Source organism: Triplophysa dalaica, chromosome 10 (genome assembly GCF_015846415.1).
Source record: "Triplophysa dalaica isolate WHDGS20190420 chromosome 10, ASM1584641v1, whole genome shotgun sequence".
Taxonomy (NCBI): domain Eukaryota; kingdom Metazoa; phylum Chordata; class Actinopteri; order Cypriniformes; family Nemacheilidae; genus Triplophysa; species Triplophysa dalaica.
The window spans coordinates 8,213,596-8,237,091 of NC_079551.1; the positions used below are offsets into that span (position 1 = coordinate 8,213,596).

General features: G+C 36.7%; 5 protein-coding genes across 5 annotated transcripts in view; 2 read left to right on the forward strand and 3 right to left on the reverse strand.

Annotated features, from left to right (window-relative positions):
• LOC130430778 (ankyrin repeat and MYND domain-containing protein 1-like) overlaps positions 1-363 on the reverse strand; it is a 9,121-nt gene extending 8,758 nt beyond the window's left edge. Inside the window, exon 1 of the mRNA XM_056759932.1 lies at positions 213-363. Coding sequence (XP_056615910.1) covers positions 213-353 — 141 coding nt within the window. The 5' untranslated portion in view covers positions 354-363. The remainder of the gene's footprint in view (positions 1-212) is intronic.
• Positions 364-453: 90 nt separating this feature from the next.
• Positions 454-2,536, forward strand: LOC130430781 (glypican-1-like). The gene is made up of 3 exons (XM_056759935.1): positions 454-529; positions 1,054-1,229; positions 1,893-2,536. Exons 2-3 carry the CDS (start codon positions 1,070-1,072, stop codon positions 2,120-2,122), a joined length of 390 nt encoding a protein of 129 aa, XP_056615913.1. The 5' UTR covers positions 454-529; positions 1,054-1,069; the 3' UTR covers positions 2,123-2,536.
• Positions 2,537-2,838: 302 nt separating this feature from the next.
• On the reverse strand, positions 2,839-11,443 carry LOC130430779 (ankyrin repeat and MYND domain-containing protein 1-like). The gene is made up of 16 exons (XM_056759933.1): positions 11,293-11,443; positions 10,921-11,067; positions 10,368-10,804; positions 9,362-9,578; positions 8,579-8,755; positions 8,320-8,480; positions 8,062-8,233; positions 7,602-7,742; positions 7,340-7,492; positions 6,721-6,828; positions 6,430-6,561; positions 6,210-6,323; positions 5,957-6,122; positions 5,767-5,884; positions 5,388-5,542; positions 2,839-3,876 (listed from the first exon to the last, which is right to left on the reverse strand). Exons 1-16 carry the CDS (start codon positions 11,431-11,433, stop codon positions 3,725-3,727), a joined length of 2,691 nt encoding a protein of 896 aa, XP_056615911.1. The 5' UTR covers positions 11,434-11,443; the 3' UTR covers positions 2,839-3,724.
• A 90-nt stretch (positions 11,444-11,533) lies between these two features.
• Positions 11,534-13,614, forward strand: LOC130430783 (glypican-1-like). The gene is made up of 3 exons (XM_056759936.1): positions 11,534-11,609; positions 12,132-12,307; positions 12,971-13,614. Exons 2-3 carry the CDS (start codon positions 12,148-12,150, stop codon positions 13,198-13,200), a joined length of 390 nt encoding a protein of 129 aa, XP_056615914.1. The 5' UTR covers positions 11,534-11,609; positions 12,132-12,147; the 3' UTR covers positions 13,201-13,614.
• A 302-nt stretch (positions 13,615-13,916) lies between these two features.
• Positions 13,917-22,487, reverse strand: LOC130430777 (ankyrin repeat and MYND domain-containing protein 1-like). Its single transcript, XM_056759931.1, has 16 exons — positions 21,877-22,487; positions 21,505-21,651; positions 20,952-21,388; positions 20,435-20,651; positions 19,652-19,828; positions 19,393-19,553; positions 19,135-19,306; positions 18,675-18,815; positions 18,413-18,565; positions 17,799-17,906; positions 17,508-17,639; positions 17,288-17,401; positions 17,035-17,200; positions 16,845-16,962; positions 16,466-16,620; positions 13,917-14,954 (listed from the first exon to the last, which is right to left on the reverse strand). The coding sequence occupies exons 1-16, from the start codon at positions 22,015-22,017 to the stop codon at positions 14,803-14,805; spliced, it is 2,691 nt and encodes an 896-aa protein (XP_056615909.1). The 5' UTR covers positions 22,018-22,487; the 3' UTR covers positions 13,917-14,802.
• Positions 22,488-23,496: the final 1,009 nt, after the last annotated feature.

Here is a 23,496-nt window from a genome sequence, read left to right on the forward strand (position 1 = left end):
AAAAAATAATCTATTATATGGGTGTCAAAATGCAGAACATCTGATGTTTACACTGGAAAGTGCACCAGTATGTTTTTTGATCAAATCAAAGATATAATAATTATAAAGATGGGGTTTCTATTTTAAAATGTTTTATTGCTTTATTCCTGACTGAACAATTTACTAAAACTTTCTCTTAGACAAAACTGGTTTTCAGTTTCATTTAACCATACCTCTCCATTCGGCCATGTGTAAACACCAGTGCCATGTTTCAGGTTATTTTTAAATTCTCCTTCATACTTCGATCCTTCTGACCATTCCTGGATCCCATATCCATTCCTTTTATAAAAACTGTCCATTTCCCACAAGGACATTTTAAGACTCCCGGCGTTTGTTCCGATACAGGTGAAGAAAAAAGGGAAGACAGCTTTATGTTTACCTTTGAGGGGTTACCTTGACGACAGGAGTTTCAAAGGCCGCCTGCGTTTGCATTCTTGAAGTTACGCGACGTACATTTTCGATTCCAGACATCTGACAGACGTCAAGCAAAGTAAAAGTCCTCGTTCAATTGCAATCCTTTCTCTTCGTGAATCATATTACAAATAAAAATTATTTTATTGACATTATGCTGAGCTGATCTGAATATGAGAGAGAGAGAGAGAGAGAGAGAGAGAGAGAGCTTTGGGACGTACTGGTTGCTTGGTTGCGTGACGCTTCGCATTAACATGAAGTACAAAAGAACCAAAAGTTAAACTCGAGATTTATTACACGATTTATCCCACGTAACTGACGTTCAATCTGTATTAATTGTGTGACATGCCCCGGTGTCCTCAGCTACAAATATATAAATGTATACCCTTGTATAGTTAACACTATTGTTTGTTTATTGTTTCCTAATTTTTTTTTAAGATTCTATCAGAAGTTTAGTTCCTAACTATAGTTTTGTGTCCAATGCATTTGTAAAGCATCCTGTAAATTGTATTTAATTTAGTAGGTGTCATTTAGTAATAGTAACTGTTTGAAAACTATTATCTGTAATATTTATTATTATTATATGTATTGATTTCGATTCAGTTACCTCCCTGAGGTCATGGGTGACGGGCTGGCCAATCAGATTAATAACCCGGAGGTGGAGATTGACATCACCAAGCCAGACAGGACCATACGTCAACAGATCATGCTGTTAAAGATCATGTCCAATCGCCTGAGAAACGCCTTGAACGGAAACGACGTGGACTTTCAAGACACCAGTAAGCTTATGTATAAAATATATAGCATGTGTTTAAAATACGTTTAACAAACGTCCATATAACGTTACAGAAATGAAATGCGCATAATAGTTACACTTCTTTCTTAATCAGTATTTTTGTGTTAAATTCTAGTAAAAATATCAAAACAATATTCATTTAAGATTGAAAGGATGGAAGCATAAGACTCGCTTATTTGTTAGTCATCCGTGCACGTTTTTGTTAACAAAAATTGCTTGCCAATAAGGGAAAGAAAAACATACGCTTAAAAATTAAGATATGTTTTTCAAAAAGCTAACACTGTCTTGCTGTAAGTAAATGTCTCTTGATTAAAGGATATTTAAAACTTTAAAATAATTTTTAAATGATAAGTATCACAATATTTGAATATACTGATCAGGATTTTTTATCTGTTGTATTTTATGTTGTCGTTTTATTTTTTTACAGTTATTAGATTTTTTTGTTGCTGTGAAACATTACACAAAAAACAATATTATGCCTTATGGTCAAATGATAATAATTGTAGCACTATTCTAAGGCTTTTAAGGCTAAATTGTGTGAAAATTTCTTAAGTCCCCCTTAATATCAGATCAATTAAATATCACATAGCAAGAATTATTACTTATATAATTTGTACCAAAGTAATCATCTTTTTCCATAATGCAGGTGATGATTTCAGTGGCTCTGGAAGCGGCATGTGTGCGGACCAACTGTGTATTCGGGGCAGGCCGCCGGTCTTCGGGCCGAAAAACGACAGGCCCAATCACTTCGCTTATGGCCCCAACAACAAAAAAGTCAAGAGCTCGGCTATACAGATCCAGCCTTCCGTCATCTTACTGGTTCTTTTACTCGCGTGTCTGTTTCTCAGACGGCAATGCACATTGTGCTGCAGCTGAATCAAACTTTGGCATCTTTTGGAGGAAAATTTGGATAGGGTGGAGCCGAGCAAGGAATGTAAAAAATGCATAGAAAAAAACGAGAAATGGTGAGCTAATAAAATTGCCAAAATAAAAAAGAACCTTGTGGATGAACGAACATTTTTCCTCTCGAATACAGAGGCGACCATGAAAATAGGGGGAGATGGATTTTTTTGTTTTTTATGCTTGTGATCTGTCAGATTTAATTTCTGACTTGATACATCAATTGACAACTCGTTTTTTTCCCTTTTGAATGTTAAAAGATAAGGTGGACAGGAAGGATGGAGGTTCTCCAAAGCAATTTGCGCACAATTCTTTGTTCATCTCATTCCCCAACTACAACTCATGTTTGCACAAAGGTTTGAGCATGAATTAAAATATAATTTTGCTGTGTATTGTGTGAAGAAATCATAATCTGAAATCTAAAAAAAATCTTTTAAATAGTCAATTTAAAAATTTTGAGGAAATATCTTGTGTCAAATCGTACCACAAAATCAAAAAAGAGGAAAATTGTAAATGTGAATACAGATCTGAAGATATACAAACAAAACATACAAAAAAACAATCCAATAAATATTTCTTGAGTAGGTTATTGCTCAGACTCGCACAAATTATAAATTGGGAATGTCAAGAACTTTTCGCACAGACTGCATACTGTACTTATGAGTTAAACAGAACCATGTGTCAGTCTTGAATGAATCAAATTGCCTTGAATGAAATTTAATTTTTAGCCAAAGCTCAAGGGAAGCAGTCATATACAGAATGTACCATTTTAAAATAATAAACATCAATCACTTTTAATGAAAGTTCCTAAGGCACTGCGACAACTTTAATGATTTTTGATTCCAGAGCAATACCAATAACTAAATGCGTGGCAGTGACACTTTAACACAAAGTTGATTCATAAGAAAGATTATATAAGAACTATTAGTGAGAGTACACTTCAAACTTTCTAACGCATCCCCAATCCCCTAAAAATTGCATTGAAAGATGTTAAATAAAATCTTCTTCACGTTTCGTATGATGTTTGTTTATAATACCGTTGATGCACAACTGCCGTTAAATGAATCAAGGCCTGAATTGGTGGGACAGATATGATATGTGAAACAATGTACAAAGTTGTGGAATGTAACCTCAGTGGAGAATGTACTGTACGATGCGGTGGATTATATCACAGGAGGGCTGGTTTTTGTACTCGGGTTGTCCAGTTTAAATCAATTAAAGCACATTGTATAGTCTTAGTTGAACGCATGACTCGATGAACGGACTTTGGACCATTAACACGTTCTGTATGTCATTGGCAGATTGAACACACGCTTGAGCGTGTATGAGAGATGCGGAGATGTGTGCTTTGGACATTTTGATTTGTTTTCAGCCCTATTATTTTGATTTGTAAATTTCGTCTGTTTTAAGTAAATAAAAAATGCACAGTTGTTCAAACAAAATGGAAATATTATTTGTATGTTTGTGGCTTAAGCTTATTAAATGACAGTTTGTACTCTTTAAATGTGAGGCCACAACCTTACGTAACAAGAAATAATAGAAGTGAAATTCTCTTTTACAAAACCTTTGTAACTGTCCTTATATAAAACTGTAATTTTCTTTGGGGTCACAATCTTGGATTTCTGGGGTCACGTTCGGGTGGAAGGTCTTGGCTTTAGCGTCTTTGGCTGACAGAGGTGGACGCCGTTCGCTGGAAATGCATTTACTTCTGTTGCTTTTTCCACTCGTCACTATGGAAAAAATAAAAAGGTGAATTAGGTCATCTCGCTTATAAATAAAGCAGCCATTGAATGATAATTATGCTCGCTTGCTGACCAGGAGTTTAAGTATCCCATCTGTTCGACTTCTTAATACATTTATAGAATAAAATATGATAAAAAAACATTATTTTATCTAATAATAATTTTTCTTTTGTTTTTATTCTATTGTTTTATATATTTATTAAAAAATTGAAAATAGAAAACAATTGTTCTAAATTCTAATTTAGACGGTTTCATTAGATGCGTCTTGCACGAAGTGTTCGGTAATAATATTAAAAAAATAAGTTTCCTATTAAATTTATATTAATATTCATTTATGTTAATATTTTATTGTATATTAATTGTATTACATTAAAACTACTGAACAATCATTGGTTCTTTGCGGAGGTCTACCAGAACTTTGGCCCACATAACGTTTATGTTGTTTCCTCTAAAACTGTCTATTATAATTCAAATACTTTATATTATACGTTTTGGAAGGGTTTGATGTTAAATTTTTTCTTGCATCCAGCATTGCAGTGGAGACACTGCATGGACAAATCCTCCTGAGAAAAACATATTGTGAACAACCCGAATATACCCAATCAGGTTCTGCCAAGTTCCTGTGTGCCCGGCTAAACCTGTGGTTTCATTTGATGGACCTTAATTTGTTCTAGTAGAGCGACCTTTATTCCTTACTAAATAACATTGTTGTTATGGAGGAGTGCATCTATAGTCGGTGTATTCTCAGAAGAGTGGACCTTTGCAGGAGAGGCTCATTTCTCATTTCGTACTGAAACCCCCTAAGATCATCTGGTTTCAAAACATGATCCTCTGCTCACAACTACATTTTGTGTCTGTTTTTTTCTAAAGCTTCATACAGTTTAATCTCTAACACAACAGCAAAACAAATAAATTAGGGCTGTCAAACGATTCATTGCATCCAGAAAAAAAGTTTGTAGACAGACATATATTATGTAAACGCAAACTTTTATTATGGATGCGATTAATCGTTTGACAACCCTAAAATAAATCAAATAATGGTTCATCCCATAACTGATAAAAGTTCATATGGCTGGCAGTTATTTAAACCGTGCTATGCACTAACATTATCAGATTTCTTACTACACAATTATCATAGACAAAACTTCATGATAACGATATTGTTATATTAAAAAATATATAGTTTATCGTCAAATTCATCTCTTTTCTTTATTTTTTTACAATATTAATAATCATAAATAAATAATAATATTTTGCATTGTTGTATTTTGTATATTAACACAATATACAAAAATTATGGTTATTTATATCACGGTTATTGTCAATAAGATATGGCGACTGTCTCAATCCATGCCGTTGGCAGCTGCGGCAAAAAGTTTCGGACCCTTCCAATAACAGCAGACGATAACAATAGCTAATTTTCATGCCAATACATCAATTTTAATCGAATAAGATGAAGTTTATTTGGTTACTTTAGTTGAAATCATCATTTTACCGACCTGGCACGCGGATACACTCGTCTTTGTGGATCTTGTCCCAGGCCTTCATTTTGCAACTCTTGCTGCAGTAAAAGACCTCCTGGCATCGGCTACACGCCGACAGGACCACTCCCACTGACCGGCCGCACTGGTAGCAATATTTGAAGAGAGGTTTTCTGAAAGTAAAACCACAAACGTGGAGAGCTTTTACACTCACAGTATCTCCAGGACAGCAAAATTAAAAGTAATTTCAGAGACAAATAAAGTAATTACGTTTGATTTCATGCAGTCTTTAAGCATACCTATAAAGCATTGTACGCTTCAGAATAGAGTTCGTAGACTCACAGAAAAGCATTTCTCTTTTAAAAGATCATTTTATAATAGTTAAGGTTGTGCGTACCTCAGCGCTCTTTGTGTCTGCTCTTTACTGACACTCCTGATATTTTTCTCAGGGGAGCTTAGCAGACTCCGACTGCCTCCTGCTCCAGTGTACACAAACTTATCTGTCGGACTGACACCTTCAAATAACGAACACACAAATTGTTAACCATAAACACAAAATTCATAAAAGTTGCACATTCCTGTCTTACTCAATATGCCCTGGCTCTCTTCCTCCTCCACACGGCGTCTCTCCATCCGTATAGCAGCCTGTCTCAGAAGATCTCCCATGAGGTTTAGCAACTGGCATCGGGCGTTATAAGCTTTCCTCTCACGCTTGTTGAGGGCATGGTAAGGGGTTTGGGACACGCGCTTGTCCTGGTGAGAGAATCATAATTACTTGAGGTAATAAATGAGATTAAGGCCGATCTGGAACAAGGGATGAGGTGGCGATGAAAAGTGCACCTGCTTGAATGCGTGGTGAGCATAATCCACCACTGTTCCCAAGCTGCACCTGTGTCCCTTGCCTACCACGACGGGCATGAGGATGTCAGCGCCAGCTTTGATCAGCTTCTCGAGCTTAGTGGAGCAAAACGGAGAAAGAGTGTTATTTTATGTCGTTGTATTTCCCTTCCTGGTATAAGGTTGAACAGAAGGCAAGTGCTAATCAGCTGAACAGGAATACTAGGTTGATTTGGTTGCGCGCTTCTGGCCCGCGGTCGTAGCTGATGTTGGCAAGGGTACAGAGAGCGCTGCCCAAGCGACCAGCGAGCGGGAGATTAGGATCGGCCCCTGCGGCGAGCAGTTCATCCAGAGCCTGGAAAAACCGGTGTAATAAACACAGCACATTGATGCGGTCGTGTTTCAAATCCCACAGTAACAATTGCAGAATCACTCTCACCCTTATAAGCACTTATGTTGTAAATGTATCTATGCTATTTATCATTTTATATTATACTTAAATATCTTCACATACGAGGTTGTTACCACTTGCAATGGCAAGAGACAATGGTGAATGTCCGCTCCATAGATGGTTGGTGGCTGCTTTATGAGAAAGGAGTAGGGCCACGACATCTCGAGCAATCTGAAAAAAATGTGTTGATCAAATAAAATAGTACATTAAATAATAAAAAACTAGTACATAAAAAAAAATGAAATTAAGTAATATCAAATAAAACTAAACTTAAACTAGTAAATAAAAAATTAAATTAAATTAAATTAAATAATAAAAAATGAAATAAAATAAAATGAAAAAAACAAGTAATATCAAAAATAAAACTTTACTTAACAATTAAATTAGATAAAAAGGAAATAAAAAGTGAATTTAAGAAGTGAATTATATAAAAATTATTTTTTAAATAAAACATATGAATTTAAATACTAAAGTAAAGCAAATCAATAAAATAAAATAAAAAAGTGAGGAAACATTCATATCCACCAATAATATCAAAGCCCCTCTTTCACAATGCAATGAAATCCTGTTTAATAAAATCAAGTTCCGCCCACAATCCCACCAGCCATTAATGGTCATCACGCATGATCAAATATTTGTAACATTGAAGCTTATATCATAACAGTGCTTTGAATGGACTTACAGTATATTCTGAGTCTCTTTGGCAGGCGACATGCAGTGGTGTCCTCCCTCCTTCTTCTGTAGGCTCAGCCATAGGTCTGTTGAACGTTGCCAGGGATCCAGAAGCCGTGAAATGCATAGTATCAAAAGTCTGGGGCTCAGACATGTTCTGAGGCTTTATATTTGTTCGATAAGAGAAACAAGAAGGTGGTGATTCCAGATACAGATATGAGCCAAAAAAGTGTATATGTAAATATGTATGTTTTAGCAATATTTCCACTGACCTCATCTAGTTCATAGACCTCATCCGCATCCTGAGCTTTGACATCAGGGTCCGCCAGGGCGTGCAGAAGGAGTTCTGTGATCTGTGGAGCCTCGGCTCCAGGTAAACCTGCTGCTATGTGAAGGGGGTACAGACCCTTTTGCTGACATGGAGAGAAAAGAACAGAATATAAACAGAAGATAACAAATGATAACAGGCTGACACATGACTAAGATGTCTTCACGCCTTCCCTTCTTTCCATGTTAGTGGACCCCTGGTGTATATAGATAGAAATAGCTCATTCTACGTTAATAAAAACACAACACTTCATTTTGCAAAGTACACCTCTGAACACCCAATGTTTTTTCTTCTATCATATCTCACTAATGCAGAAAATCAGTCATATTTAAAAAAAGTTGTTAATAATAATAGTAATGATAAAAAACCAGCATAGTTCTTGGAGATGAGAGGACAAGCCTCACCTCTGGAGGTAAAGGTATATCTGTACGGGCTCCACACAGAACAAGACGACGGACCCCTTCAACATGAGCAGCTTTGACAGCGAGGAAAATGGCGGGCATGGGGATGCTAGAGGCATTCGGGTCCGCTCCTCTATCCAGAAGGAGCTTCATTGTAACCCATTGTTTCTGCTCTCTATCAGAACAGACAATCAATAATAAAACAACAAAAAGATGGATAGATAAATACAGAGACAGACAGACATACAGAAGTGTACTTACTCTGTCTTCAGATGAGCAGTTTTGCTCACTGTCTCCTGACTGTCTGCAGGGGTCACTGTTCCAATCTGGCACATCATCTGAGCATTTGGTTCTAATGTTGGTGTATCTTGTTCACGCCCAGGTGGATGATCCGCCTCGGGTTCCTCAGAGATTTTGAGGCTCTTTGGTTGGTCATAGTAAACACAAGTGTTTGTCACAATGAACCTCAACCCCTAATAATGACATTATAGTCAAGCATATCCTCTTCTGTGTTATTTACCTGTAAGTCTGCACAGAGGTTCTGGGGTGTTTTTTCAGCAAGTGTCTCATGTAAAGACTGGTGTGGATAGTAAAGGACATTGCAAACCGCCAGAGCAGACATGCCTTCATCATTTAACTTATCTACATCTACCCCGCGGTCCAACAGGAAGTGGATGATGTCATCATGACAATTGGCCTGCAGTGTTCAAAATATCACAAACGCCATTCTTTTCGCATGATTATCATCAATTATGCAATTGTAAGGTTGCGTGTTTTATTAAATTTAAAATGAACAACCCCAAAAGGATTTATTTTCATTGTTTATTCACCCTTGTGTCATTCCAAAGCTTTATTTCATCTGCAGAACACAAAAGAAGATATTTTGAAGAATGTTGGAAAACAAACAACATTGACCCCCATTGACTTCCATTGTGTGGACACAAAAGCACCGAGACATTTCTCAAAATACCTTCTTTTGTAATTTTGATGACATGAGGATAAATAATTGATGACAGAATTTGTATTTATTGATGAACCATCCCATCAAATCTAGTTTTATTTGGTATAACACAAATTTTAGAACTATACAGCAATGCTGCCCTCTGCTGGTAAACATAGTTGAAAATTTTGTCAAATCAAATCCACATGTATCATTATCCTTATCATTATTATTATAACATTGTTTAAAATAAATTAAATATGGTAAATTATTAGATTTATGGTTTCTTTATTAGAGGTGACACAACAACAACAACAGAAAACTAGTCAAAGATCATTTTCTATGTTAGATTGTGAATCATACCGTGGCTGCGATGAGAGCTGTGTGTCCCCGGGCATCAGTAACGTCAGGATGAATGTCTCCGTTTCTGAGCATTTTGCTAACATTATTTTTCTCACCAACTGAAGCCTCCTTGATCAGTCTCTCTGAGTTCAGCTCAAGAGGGCCTTTGGGTCCAAACTGACCCCTGTTCATGTTCAAGACTGCAGCGACATCCCAGTCTAATGCATCAATCTCAAATCTGGATAGATAGATAGATAGATAGATGATAGATGATAGATGATAGATGATAGATGATAGATGATAGATGATAGATGATAGATGATAGATGATAGATGATAGATGATAGATGGATGGATGGATGGATGGATGGATGGATGGATAGATAATAGATAGATAGATAGATAGATAGATAGATAGATAGATAGATAGATAGATAGATAGATAGATAGATAGATAGATAGATAGATAGATAGATAGATAGATAGATAGATAGATAGATAGATAGATAGATGATAGATAGATAGATGATAGATGATAGATGATAGATGATAGATGATAGATGATAGATGATAGATGATAGATGATAGATGATAGATGATAGATGATGGATGGATGGATGGATGGATAGATGATAGATAGATAGATAGATAGATGGATGGATGGATGGATGGATGGATGGATGGATGGATGGATGGATGGATGGATGGATGGATGGATGGATGGATGGATGGATGGATGGATGGATGGATGGATGGATGGATGGATGGATGGATGGATGGATGGATGGATGGATGGATGGATGGATGGATGGATGGATGGATGGATGGATGGATGGATGGATGGATGGATGGATGGATGGATGGATGGATGGATGGATGGATGGATGGATGGATAGATAGATAGATAGATAGATAGATAGATAGATAGATAGATAGATAGATAGATAGATAGATAGATAGATAGATAGATAGATAGATAGATAGATAGATAGATAGATAGATAGATAGATAGATAGATAGATAGATACCTGTGTCTTTGAATGTGTCGATTCATGCGCTGCTGTAAAGGCATGTCATCTATGTTTTGCCATGTGCTGATGTCACTCCTACCAAAAAAGTGCAAATCTAGATCCCGACGTAGACCTCTGGGGACAGGCAGGTGGTCTGAGTCTGTAGTGTACTGCTCAATGTCTGGAGGCCGGATGAAACGTTCCTCCTCCTCTGATGGAGCGTGATCCAGTGCAGAACCTGTATCATCATCCATCGTGAGAAGTTGAGGTGGGATCGGAAGTTGTTTCTTGGGTAGTCTGGCCATGTGTTCAGGAAAGTCTCTCAGGGTAAATCCGCCCTCCAGGCTCGTACAGAGTCGCACCAACCTCTGTCTGTGCCAAAGGCCCACGTCCTGTCGCCCATCCGGGTACGTCATGATCCCGGGCCCAAAGCGTTCATCGGCATGATACAGACCCTGTTTAGATGGGTGGAACAGCTTTTGTTTTAAACTATAAACTGAAATATAGTGTACATGTTGTGTGTCAAGACAAATGTAAATGAGAAAATAAAGGCTGAAGGGAATTATTTTACCTGAAAGGTCCATCCGTCGGGAAAAACGTGAACACCATAACCCTCCTTATGGTTCAAATAAAACTTTCCAGTGAACTTTGACCCATCCGGCCAAGAGTACATGCCATTTCCATGACGACAATCCCTAAAAAATGAACCTTTAAAGAACTTAAAACAAACAAAAAAATAATCAATTATATGGGTGTCAAAATGCAGAACATCTGATGTTTACACTGGAAAGTGCACCAGTATGTTTTTTGATCAAATCAAAGATATAATAATTATAAAGATGGGGTTTCTATTTTAAAATGTTTTATTGCTTTATTCCTGACTGAACAATTTACTAAAACTTTCTCTTAGACAAAACTGGTTTTCAGTTTCATTTAACCATACCTCTCCATTCGGCCATGTGTAAACACCAGTGCCATGTTTCAGGTTATTTTTAAATTCTCCTTCATACTTCGATCCTTCTGACCATTCCTGGATCCCATATCCATTCCTTTTATAAAAACTGTCCATTTCCCACAAGGACATTTTAAGACTCCCGGCGTTTGTTCCGATACAGGTGAAGAAAAAAGGGAAGACAGCTTTATGTTTACCTTTGAGGGGTTACCTTGACGACAGGAGTTTCAAAGGCCGCCTGCGTTTGCATTCTTGAAGTTACGCGACGTACATTTTCGATTCCAGACATCTGACAGACGTCAAGCAAAGTAAAAGTCCTCGTTCAATTGCAATCCTTTCTCTTCGTGAATCATATTACAAATAAAAATTATTTTATTGACATTATGCTGAGCTGATCTGAATATGAGAGAGAGAGAGAGAGAGAGAGAGAGAGAGCTTTGGGACGTACTGGTTGCTTGGTTGCGTGACGCTTCGCATTAACATGAAGTACAAAAGAACCAAAAGTTAAACTCGAGATTTATTACACGATTTATCCCACGTAACTGACGTTCAATCTGTATTAATTGTGTGACATGCCCCGGTGTCCTCAGCTACAAATATATAAATGTATACCCTTGTATAGTTAACACTATTGTTTGTTTATTGTTTCCTAATTTTTTTTTAAGATTCTATCAGAAGTTTAGTTCCTAACTATAGTTTTGTGTCCAATGCATTTGTAAAGCATCCTGTAAATTGTATTTAATTTAGTAGGTGTCATTTAGTAATAGTAACTGTTTGAAAACTATTATCTGTAATATTTATTATTATTATATGTATTGATTTCGATTCAGTTACCTCCCTGAGGTCATGGGTGACGGGCTGGCCAATCAGATTAATAACCCGGAGGTGGAGATTGACATCACCAAGCCAGACAGGACCATACGTCAACAGATCATGCTGTTAAAGATCATGTCCAATCGCCTGAGAAACGCCTTGAACGGAAACGACGTGGACTTTCAAGACACCAGTAAGCTTATGTATAAAATATATAGCATGTGTTTAAAATACGTTTAACAAACGTCCATATAACGTTACAGAAATGAAATGCGCATAATAGTTACACTTCTTTCTTAATCAGTATTTTTGTGTTAAATTCTAGTAAAAATATCAAAACAATATTCATTTAAGATTGAAAGGATGGAAGCATAAGACTCGCTTATTTGTTAGTCATCCGTGCACGTTTTTGTTAACAAAAATTGCTTGCCAATAAGGGAAAGAAAAACATACGCTTAAAAATTAAGATATGTTTTTCAAAAAGCTAACACTGTCTTGCTGTAAGTAAATGTCTCTTGATTAAAGGATATTTAAAACTTTAAAATAATTTTTAAATGATAAGTATCACAATATTTGAATATACTGATCAGGATTTTTTATCTGTTGTATTTTATGTTGTCGTTTTATTTTTTTACAGTTATTAGATTTTTTTGTTGCTGTGAAACATTACACAAAAAACAATATTATGCCTTATGGTCAAATGATAATAATTGTAGCACTATTCTAAGGCTTTTAAGGCTAAATTGTGTGAAAATTTCTTAAGTCCCCCTTAATATCAGATCAATTAAATATCACATAGCAAGAATTATTACTTATATAATTTGTACCAAAGTAATCATCTTTTTCCATAATGCAGGTGATGATTTCAGTGGCTCTGGAAGCGGCATGTGTGCGGACCAACTGTGTATTCGGGGCAGGCCGCCGGTCTTCGGGCCGAAAAACGACAGGCCCAATCACTTCGCTTATGGCCCCAACAACAAAAAAGTCAAGAGCTCGGCTATACAGATCCAGCCTTCCGTCATCTTACTGGTTCTTTTACTCGCGTGTCTGTTTCTCAGACGGCAATGCACATTGTGCTGCAGCTGAATCAAACTTTGGCATCTTTTGGAGGAAAATTTGGATAGGGTGGAGCCGAGCAAGGAATGTAAAAAATGCATAGAAAAAAACGAGAAATGGTGAGCTAATAAAATTGCCAAAATAAAAAAGAACCTTGTGGATGAACGAACATTTTTCCTCTCGAATACAGAGGCGACCATGAAAATAGGGGGAGATGGATTTTTTTGTTTTTTATGCTTGTGATCTGTCAGATTTAATTTCTGACTTGATACATCAATTGACAACTCGTTTTTTTCCCTTTTGAATGTTAAAAGATAAGGTGGACAGGAAGGATGGAGGTTCTCCAAAGCAATTTGCGCACAATTCTTTGTTCATCTCATTCCCCAACTACAACTCATGTTTGCACAAAGGTTTGAGCATGAATTAAAATATAATTTTGCTGTGTATTGTGTGAAGAAATCATAATCTGAAATCTAAAAAAAATCTTTTAAATAGTCAATTTAAAAATTTTGAGGAAATATCTTGTGTCAAATCGTACCACAAAATCAAAAAAGAGGAAAATTGTAAATGTGAATACAGATCTGAAGATATACAAACAAAACATACAAAAAAACAATCCAATAAATATTTCTTGAGTAGGTTATTGCTCAGACTCGCACAAATTATAAATTGGGAATGTCAAGAACTTTTCGCACAGACTGCATACTGTACTTATGAGTTAAACAGAACCATGTGTCAGTCTTGAATGAATCAAATTGCCTTGAATGAAATTTAATTTTTAGCCAAAGCTCAAGGGAAGCAGTCATATACAGAATGTACCATTTTAAAATAATAAACATCAATCACTTTTAATGAAAGTTCCTAAGGCACTGCGACAACTTTAATGATTTTTGATTCCAGAGCAATACAAATAACTAAATGCGTGGCAGTGACACTTTAACACAAAGTTGATTCATAAGAAAGATTATATAAGAACTATTAGTGAGAGTACACTTCAAACTTTCTAACGCATCCCCAATCCCCTAAAAATTGCATTGAAAGATGTTAAATAAAATCTTCTTCACGTTTCGTATGATGTTTGTTTATAATACCGTTGATGCACAACTGCCGTTAAATGAATCAAGGCCTGAATTGGTGGGACAGATATGATATGTGAAACAATGTACAAAGTTGTGGAATGTAACCTCAGTGGAGAATGTACTGTACGATGCGGTGGATTATATCACAGGAGGGCTGGTTTTTGTACTCGGGTTGTCCAGTTTAAATCAATTAAAGCACATTGTATAGTCTTAGTTGAACGCATGACTCGATGAACGGACTTTGGACCATTAACACGTTCTGTATGTCATTGGCAGATTGAACACACGCTTGAGCGTGTATGAGAGATGCGGAGATGTGTGCTTTGGACATTTTGATTTGTTTTCAGCCCTATTATTTTGATTTGTAAATTTCGTCTGTTTTAAGTAAATAAAAAATGCACAGTTGTTCAAACAAAATGGAAATATTATTTGTATGTTTGTGGCTTCAGCTTATTAAATGACAGTTTGTACTCTTTAAATGTGAGGCCACAACCTTACGTAACAAGAAATAATAGAAGTGAAATTTTCTTTTACAAAACCTTTGTAACTGTCCTTATATAAAACTGTAATTTTCTTTGGGGTCACAATCTTGGATTTCTGGGGTCACGTTCGGGTGGAAGGTCTTGGCTTTAGCGTCTTTGGCTGACAGAGGTGGACGCCGTTCGCTGGAAATGCATTTACTTCTGTTGCTTTTTCCACTCGTCACTATGGAAAAAATAAAAAGGTGAATTAGGTCATCTCGCTTATAAATAAAGCAGCCATTGAATGATAATTATGCTCGCTTGCTGACCAGGAGTTTAAGTATCCCATCTGTTCGACTTCTTAATACATTTATAGAATAAAATATGATAAAAAAACATTATTTTATCTAATAATAATTTTTCTTTTGTTTTTATTCTATTGTTTTATATATTTATTAAAAAATTGAAAATAGAAAACAATTGTTCTAAATTCTAATTTAGACGGTTTCATTAGATGCGTCTTGCACGAAGTGTTCGGTAATAATATTAAAAAAATAAGTTTCCTATTAAATTTATATTAATATTCATTTATGTTAATATTTTATTGTATATTAATTGTATTACATTAAAACTACTGAACAATCATTGGTTCTTTGCGGAGGTCTACCAGAACTTTGGCCCACATAACGTTTATGTTGTTTCCTCTAAAACTGTCTATTATAATTCAAATACTTTATATTATACGTTTTGGAAGGGTTTGATGTTAAATTTTTTCTTGCATCCAGCATTGCAGTGGAGACACTGCATGGACAAATCCTCCTGAGAAAAACATATTGTGAACAACCCGAATATACCCAATCAGGTTCTGCCAAGTTCCTGTGTGCCCGGCTAAACCTGTGGTTTCATTTGATGGACCTTAATTTGTTCTAGTAGAGCGACCTTTATTCCTTACTAAATAACATTGTTGTTATGGAGGAGTGCATCTATAGTCGGTGTATTCTCAGAAGAGTGGACCTTTGCAGGAGAGGCTCATTTCTCATTTCGTACTGAAACCCCCTAAGATCATCTGGTTTCAAAACATGATCCTCTGCTCACAACTACATTTTGTGTCTGTTTTTTTCTAAAGCTTCATACAGTTTAATCTCTAACACAACAGCAAAACAAATAAATTAGGGCTGTCAAACGATTCATTGCATCCAGAAAAAAAGTTTGTAGACAGACATATATTATGTAAACGCAAACTTTTATTATGGATGCGATTAATCGTTTGACAACCCTAAAATAAATCAAATAATGGTTCATCCCATAACTGATAAAAGTTCATATGGCTGGCAGTTATTTAAACCGTGCTATGCACTAACATTATCAGATTTCTTACTACACAATTATCATAGACAAAACTTCATGATAACGATATTGTTATATTAAAAAATATATAGTTTATCGTCAAATTCATCTCTTTTCTTTATTTTTTTACAATATTAATAATCATAAATAAATAATAATATTTTGCATTGTTGTATTTTGTATATTAACACAATATACAAAAATTATGGTTATTTATATCACGGTTATTGTCAATAAGATATGGCGACTGTCTCAATCCATGCCGTTGGCAGCTGCGGCAAAAAGTTTCGGACCCTTCCAATAACAGCAGACGATAACAATAGCTAATTTTCATGCCAATACATCAATTTTAATCGAATAAGATGAAGTTTATTTGGTTACTTTAGTTGAAATCATCATTTTACCGACCTGGCACGCGGATACACTCGTCTTTGTGGATCTTGTCCCAGGCCTTCATTTTGCAACTCTTGCTGCAGTAAAAGACCTCCTGGCATCGGCTACACGCCGACAGGACCACTCCCACTGACCGGCCGCACTGGTAGCAATATTTGAAGAGAGGTTTTCTGAAAGTAAAACCACAAACGTGGAGAGCTTTTACACTCACAGTATCTCCAGGACAGCAAAATTAAAAGTAATTTCAGAGACAAATAAAGTAATTACGTTTGATTTCATGCAGTCTTTAAGCATACCTATAAAGCATTGTACGCTTCAGAATAGAGTTCGTAGACTCACAGAAAAGCATTTCTCTTTTAAAAGATCATTTTATAATAGTTAAGGTTGTGCGTACCTCAGCGCTCTTTGTCTCTGCTCTTTACTGACACTCCTGATATTTTTCTCAGGGGAGCTTAGCAGACTCCGACTGCCTCCTGCTCCAGTGTACACAAACTTATCTGTCGGACTGACACCTTCAAATAACAAACACACAAATTGTTAACCATAAACACAAAATTCATAAAAGTTGCACATTCCTGTCTTACTCAATATGCCCTGGCTCTCTTCCTCCTCCACACGGCGTCTCTCCATCCGTATAGCAGCCTGTCTCAGAAGATCTCCCATGAGGTTTAGCAACTGGCATCGGGCGTTATAAGCTTTCCTCTCACGCTTGTTGAGGGCATGGTAAGGGGTTTGGGACACGCGCTTGTCCTGGTGAGAGAATCATAATTACTTGAGGTAATAAATGAGATTAAGGCCGATCTGGAACAAGGGATGAGGTGGCGATGAAAAGTGCACCTGCTTGAATGCGTGGTGAGCATAATCCACCACTGTTCCCAAGCTGCACCTGTGTCCCTTGCCTACCACGACGGGCATGAGGATGTCAGCGCCAGCTTTGATCAGCTTCTCGAGCTTAATGGAGCAAAACGGAGAAAGAGTGTTATTTTATGTCGTTGTATTTCCCTTCCTGGTATAAGGTTGAACAGAAGGCAAGTGCTAATCAGCTGAACAGGAATACTAGGTTGATTTGGTTGCGCGCTTCTGGCCCGCGGTCGTAGCTGATGTTGGCAAGGGTACAGAGAGCGCTGCCCAAGCGACCAGCGAGCCGGAGATTAGGATCGGCCCCTGCGGCGAGCAGTTCATCCAGAGCCTGGAAAAACCGGTGTAATAAACACAGCACATTGATGCGGTCGTGTTTCAAATCCCACAGTAACAATTGCAGAATCACTCTCACCCTTATAAGCACTTATGTTGTAAATGTATCTATGCTATTTATCATTTTTTATTATACTTAAATATCTTCACATACGAGGTTGTTACCACTTGCAATGGCAAGAGACAATGGTGAATGTCCGCTCCATAGATGGTTGGTGGCTGCTTTATGAGAAAGGAGTAGGGCCACGACATCTCGAGCGATCTGAAAAAAATGTGTTGATCAAATAAAATAGTACATTAAATAATAAAAAACTAGTACATAAAAAAAAATGAAATTAAGTAATATCAAATAAAACTAAACTTAAACTAGTAAATAAAAAATTAAATTAAATTAAATTAAATAATAAAAAATGAAATAAAATGAAAAAAACAAGTAATATCAAAAATAAAACTTTACTTAACAATTAAATTAGATAAAAAGGAAATAAAAAGTGAATTTAAGAAGTGAATTATATAAAAATTATTTTTTAAATAAAACATATGAATTTAAATACTAAAGTAAAGCAAATCAATAAAATCAAATAAAAAAGTGAGGAAACATTCATATCCACCAATAATATCAAAGCCCCTCTTTCACAATGCAATGAAATCCTGTTTAATAAAATCAAGTTCCGCCCACAATCCCACCAGCCATTAATGGTCATCACGCATGATCAAATATTTGTAACATTGAAGCTTATATCATAACAGTGCTTTGAATGGACTTACAGTATATTCTGAGTCTCTTTGGCAGGCGACATGCAGTGGTGTCCTCCCTCCTTCTTCTGTAGGCTCAGCCATAGGTCTGTTGAACGTTGCCAGGGATCCAGAAGCCGTGAAATGCATAGTATCAAAAGTCTGGGGCTCAGACATGTTCTGAGGCTTTATATTTGTTCGATAAGAGAAACAAGAAGGTGGTGATTCCAGATACAGATATGAGCCAAAAAAGTGTATATGTAAATATGTATGTTTTAGCAATATTTCCACTGACCTCATCTAGTTCATAGACCTCATCCGCATCCTGAGCTTTGACATCAGGGTCCGCCAGGGCGTGCAGAAGGAGTTCTGTGATCTGTGGAGCCTCGGCTCCAGGTAAACCTGCTGCTATGTGAAGGGGGTACAGACCCTTTTGCTGACATGGAGAGAAAAGAACAGAATATAAACAGAAGATAACAAATCATAACAGGCTGACACATGACTAAGATGTCTTCACGCCTTCCCTTCTTTCCATGTTAGTGGACCCCTGGTGTATATAGATAGAAATAGCTCATTCTACGTTAATAAAAACACAACACTTCATTTTGCAAAGTACACCTCTGAACACCCAATGTTTTTTCTTCTATCATATCTCACTAATGCAGAAAATCAGTCATATTTAAAAAAAGTTGTTAATAATAATAGTAATGATAAAAAACCAGCATAGTTCTTGGAGATGAGAGGACAAGCCTCACCTCTGGAGGTAAAGGTATATCTGTACGGGCTCCACACAGAACAAGACGACGGACCCCTTCAACATGAGCAGCTTTGACAGCGAGGAAAATGGCGGGCATGGGGATGCTAGAGGCATTCGGGTCCGCTCCTCTATCCAGAAGGAGCTTCATTGTAACCCATTGTTTCTGCTCTCTATCAGAACAGACAATCAATAATAAAACAACAAAAAGATGGATAGATAAATACAGAGACAGACAGACATACAGAAGTGTACTAACTCTGTCTTCAGATGAGCAGTTTTGCTCACTGTCTCCTGACTGTCTGCAGGGGTCACTGTTCCAATCTGGCACATCATCTGAGCATTTGGTTCTAATGTTGGTGTATCTTGTTCACGCCCAGGTGGATGATCCGCCTCGGGTTCCTCAGAGATTTTGAGGCTCTTTGGTTGGTCATAGTAAACACAAGTGTTTGTCACAATGAACCTCAACCCCTAATAATGACATTATAGTCAAGCATATCCTCTTCTGTGTTATTTACCTGTAAGTCTGCACAGAGGTTCTGGGGTGTTTTTTCAGCAAGTGTCTCATGTAAAGACTGGTGTGGATAGTAAAGGACATTGCAAACCGCCAGAGCAGACATGCCTTCATCATTTAACTTATCTACATCTACCCCGCGGTCCAACAGGAAGTGGATGATGTCATCATGACAATTGGCCTGCAGTGTTCAAAATATCACAAACGCCATTCTTTTCGCATGATTATCATCAATTATGCAATTGTAAGGTTGCGTGTTTTATTAAATTGAAAATGAACAACCCCAAAAGGATTTATTTTCATTGTTTATTCACCCTTGTGTCATTCCAAAGCTTTATTTCATCTGCAGAACACAAAAGAAGATATTTTGAAGAATGTTGGAAAACAAACAACATTGACCCCCATTGACTTCCATTGTGTGGACACAAAAGCACCGAGACATTTCTCAAAATACCTTCTTTTGTAATTTTGATGACATGAGGATAAATAATTGATGACAGAATTTGTATTTATTGATGAACCATCCCATCAAATCTAGTTTTATTTGGTATAACACAAATTTTAGAACTATACAGCAATGCTGCCCTCTGCTGGTAAACATAGTTGAAAATTTTGTCAAATCAAATCCACATGTATCATTATCCTTATCATTATTATTATAACATTGTTTAAAATAAATTAAATATGGTAAATTATTAGATTTATGGTTTCTTTATTAGAGGTGACACAACAACAACAACAGAAAACTAGTCAAAGATCATTTTCTATGTTAGATTGTGAATCATACCGTGGCTGCGATGAGAGCTGTGTGTCCCCGGGCATCAGTAACGTCAGGATGAATGTCTCCGTTTCTGAGCATTTTGCTAACATTATTTTTCTCACCAACTGAAGCCTCCTTGATCAGTCTCTCTGAGTTCAGCTCAAGAGGGCCTTTGGGTCCAAACTGACCCCTGTTCATGTTCAAGACTGCAGCGACATCCCAGTCTAATGCATCAATCTCAAATCTGGATAGATGCATAGATAGATAGATAGATAGATAGATAGATAGATAGATAGATAGATAGATAGATAGATAGATAGATAGATAGATAGATAGATAGATAGATAGATAGATAGATAGATAGATAGATAGATAGATAGATAGATAGATAGATAGATAGATAGATAGATAGATAGATAGATAGATAGATAGATAGATAGATAGATAGATAGATAGATAGATAGATAGATAGATAGATAGATAGATAGATAGATAGATAGATAGATAGATAGATAGATAGATAGATAGATAGATAGATAGATACCTGTGTCTTTGAATGTGTCGATTCATGCGCTGCTGTAAAGGCATGTCATCTATGTTTTGCCATGTGCTGATGTCACTCCTACCAAAAAAGTGCAAATCTAGATCCCGACGTAGACCTCTGGGGACAGGCAGGTGGTCTGAGTCTGTAGTGTACTGCTCAATGTCTGGAGGCCGGATGAAACGTTCCTCCTCCTCTGATGGAGCATGATCCAGTGCAGAACCTGTATCATCATCCATCGTGAGAAGATGAGGTGGGACCGGAAGTTGTTTCTTGGGTAGTCTGGCCATGTGTTCAGGAAAGTCTCTCAGGGTAAATCCGCCCTCCAGGCTCGTACAGAGTCGCACCAACCTCTGTCTGTGCCAAAGGCCCACGTCCTGTCGCCCATCCGGGTACGTCATGATCCCGGGCCCAAAGCGTTCATCGGCATGATACAGACCCTGTTTAGATGGGTGGAACAGCTTTTGTTTTAAACTATAAACTGAAATATAGTGTACATGTTGTGTGTCAAGACAAATGTAAATGAGAAAATAAAGGCTGAAGGGAATTATTTTACCTGAAAGGTCCATCCGTCGGGAAAAACGTGAACACCATAACCCTCCTTATGGTTCAAATAAAACTTTCCAGTGAACTTTGACCCATCCGGCCAAGAGTACATGCCATTTCCATGACGACAATCCCTAAAAAATGAACCTTTAAAGAACTTAAAACAAACAAAAAAATAATCAATTATATGGGTGTCAAAATGCAGAACATCTGATGTTTACACTGGAAAGTGCACCAGTATGTTTTTTGATCAAATCAAAGATATAATAATTATAAAGATGGGGTTTCTATTTTAAAATGTTTTATTGCTTTATTCCTGACTGAACAATTTACTAAAACTTTCTCTTAGACAAAACTGGTTTTCAGTTTCATTTAACCATACCTCTCCATTCGGCCATGTGTAAACACCAGTGCCATGTTTCAGGTTATTTTTAAATTCTCCTTCATACTTCGATCCTTCTGACCATTCCTGGATCCCATATCCATTCCTTTTATAAAAACTGTCCATTTCCCACAAGGACATTTTAAGACTCCCGGCGTTTGTTCCGATACAGGTGAAGAAAAAAGGGAAGACAGCTTTATGTTTACCTTTGAGGGGTTACCTTGACGACAGGAGTTTCAAAGGCCGCCTGCGTTTGCATTCTTGAAGTTACGCGACGTACATTTTCGATTCCAGACATCTGACAGACGTCAAGCAAAGTAAAAGTCCTCGTTCAATTGCAATCCTTTCTCTTCGTGAATCATATTACAAATAAAAATTATTTTATTGACATTATGCTGAGCTGATCTGAATATGAGAGAGAGAGAGAGAGAGAGAGAGAGAGAGAGCTTTGGGACGTACTGGTTGCTTGGTTGCGTGACGCTTCGCATTAACATGAAGTACAAAAGAACCAAAAGTTAAACTCGAGATTTATTACACGATTTATCCCACGTAACTGACGTTCAATCTGTATTAATTGTGTGACATGCCCCGGTGTCCTCAGCTACAAATATATAAATGTATACCCTTGTATAGTTAACACTATTGTTTGTTTATTGTTTCCTAATTTTTTTTTAAGATTCTATCAGAAGTTTAGTTCCTAACTATAGTTTTGTGTCCAATGCATTTGTAAAGCATCCTGTAAATTGTATTTAATTTAGTAGGTGTCATTTAGTAATAGTAACTGTTTGAAAACTATTATCTGTAATATTTAACATGTTTCAAAATATTAAATAAATCATATATACACCACCAAATGTGAATACTCCTAAAAAATGACTCATCAGAACTGCCATTTCAACTTGAAGGCTGCTTAAAGGAGTCATTTGACACGTCTAAAACAAGGTGTGCTATGATTGGACAGTTAACCAGTGTGTAGTGATTGGTCAAATACTGCAAGCGTGTGACGGAAACATCGGGACGGATTCACAAAACTTTCTCAAGAAGAAAATTCTTCTTAACTGGCATGTTTTAAAAAAGTTAGGGATGTTGCGCATTCCCGATTTTTTTTTCGTCAGACAGTTTTTAAAATGTTCTCAAGATTGACCATAGGAAGAAAATTAAGAAGAATCCAATTCTCATAACAAATGCGGTCGTAAATATAATCTTTAAATTACGACAGCCTCAAGGTTGTCGTAAATCTCAAAAGGTAAGATGTGTAATACATATATTTGGTTGTTTCATTAGTGACTTGTATTGTTTTGCATTCTTACGAACTTCCTTTAATTGATCGCAAGAAAGATCTTAGATTTTGTTTTAAGAACAGTTTCGTAAATCCGGTCCCGGGTTCCAAAGCAATTGTAATGACAGGTACGACCACTTTACTTACGTATACATTTGGGCGGTCTTAGTTAAGTCACCACATGAACTGACGTAGGGGAATGGTTACACAAGGCATTTCCGGCAGGTCTGGGTGAGCATTCGCTTTTAGATAGAATGTATCTTTTGTTCGACACTTAATTTTTTTGCAATTTTACGTGTCTAAAACATGCATTTAAAACACACCAAAGACACAGAAAAACA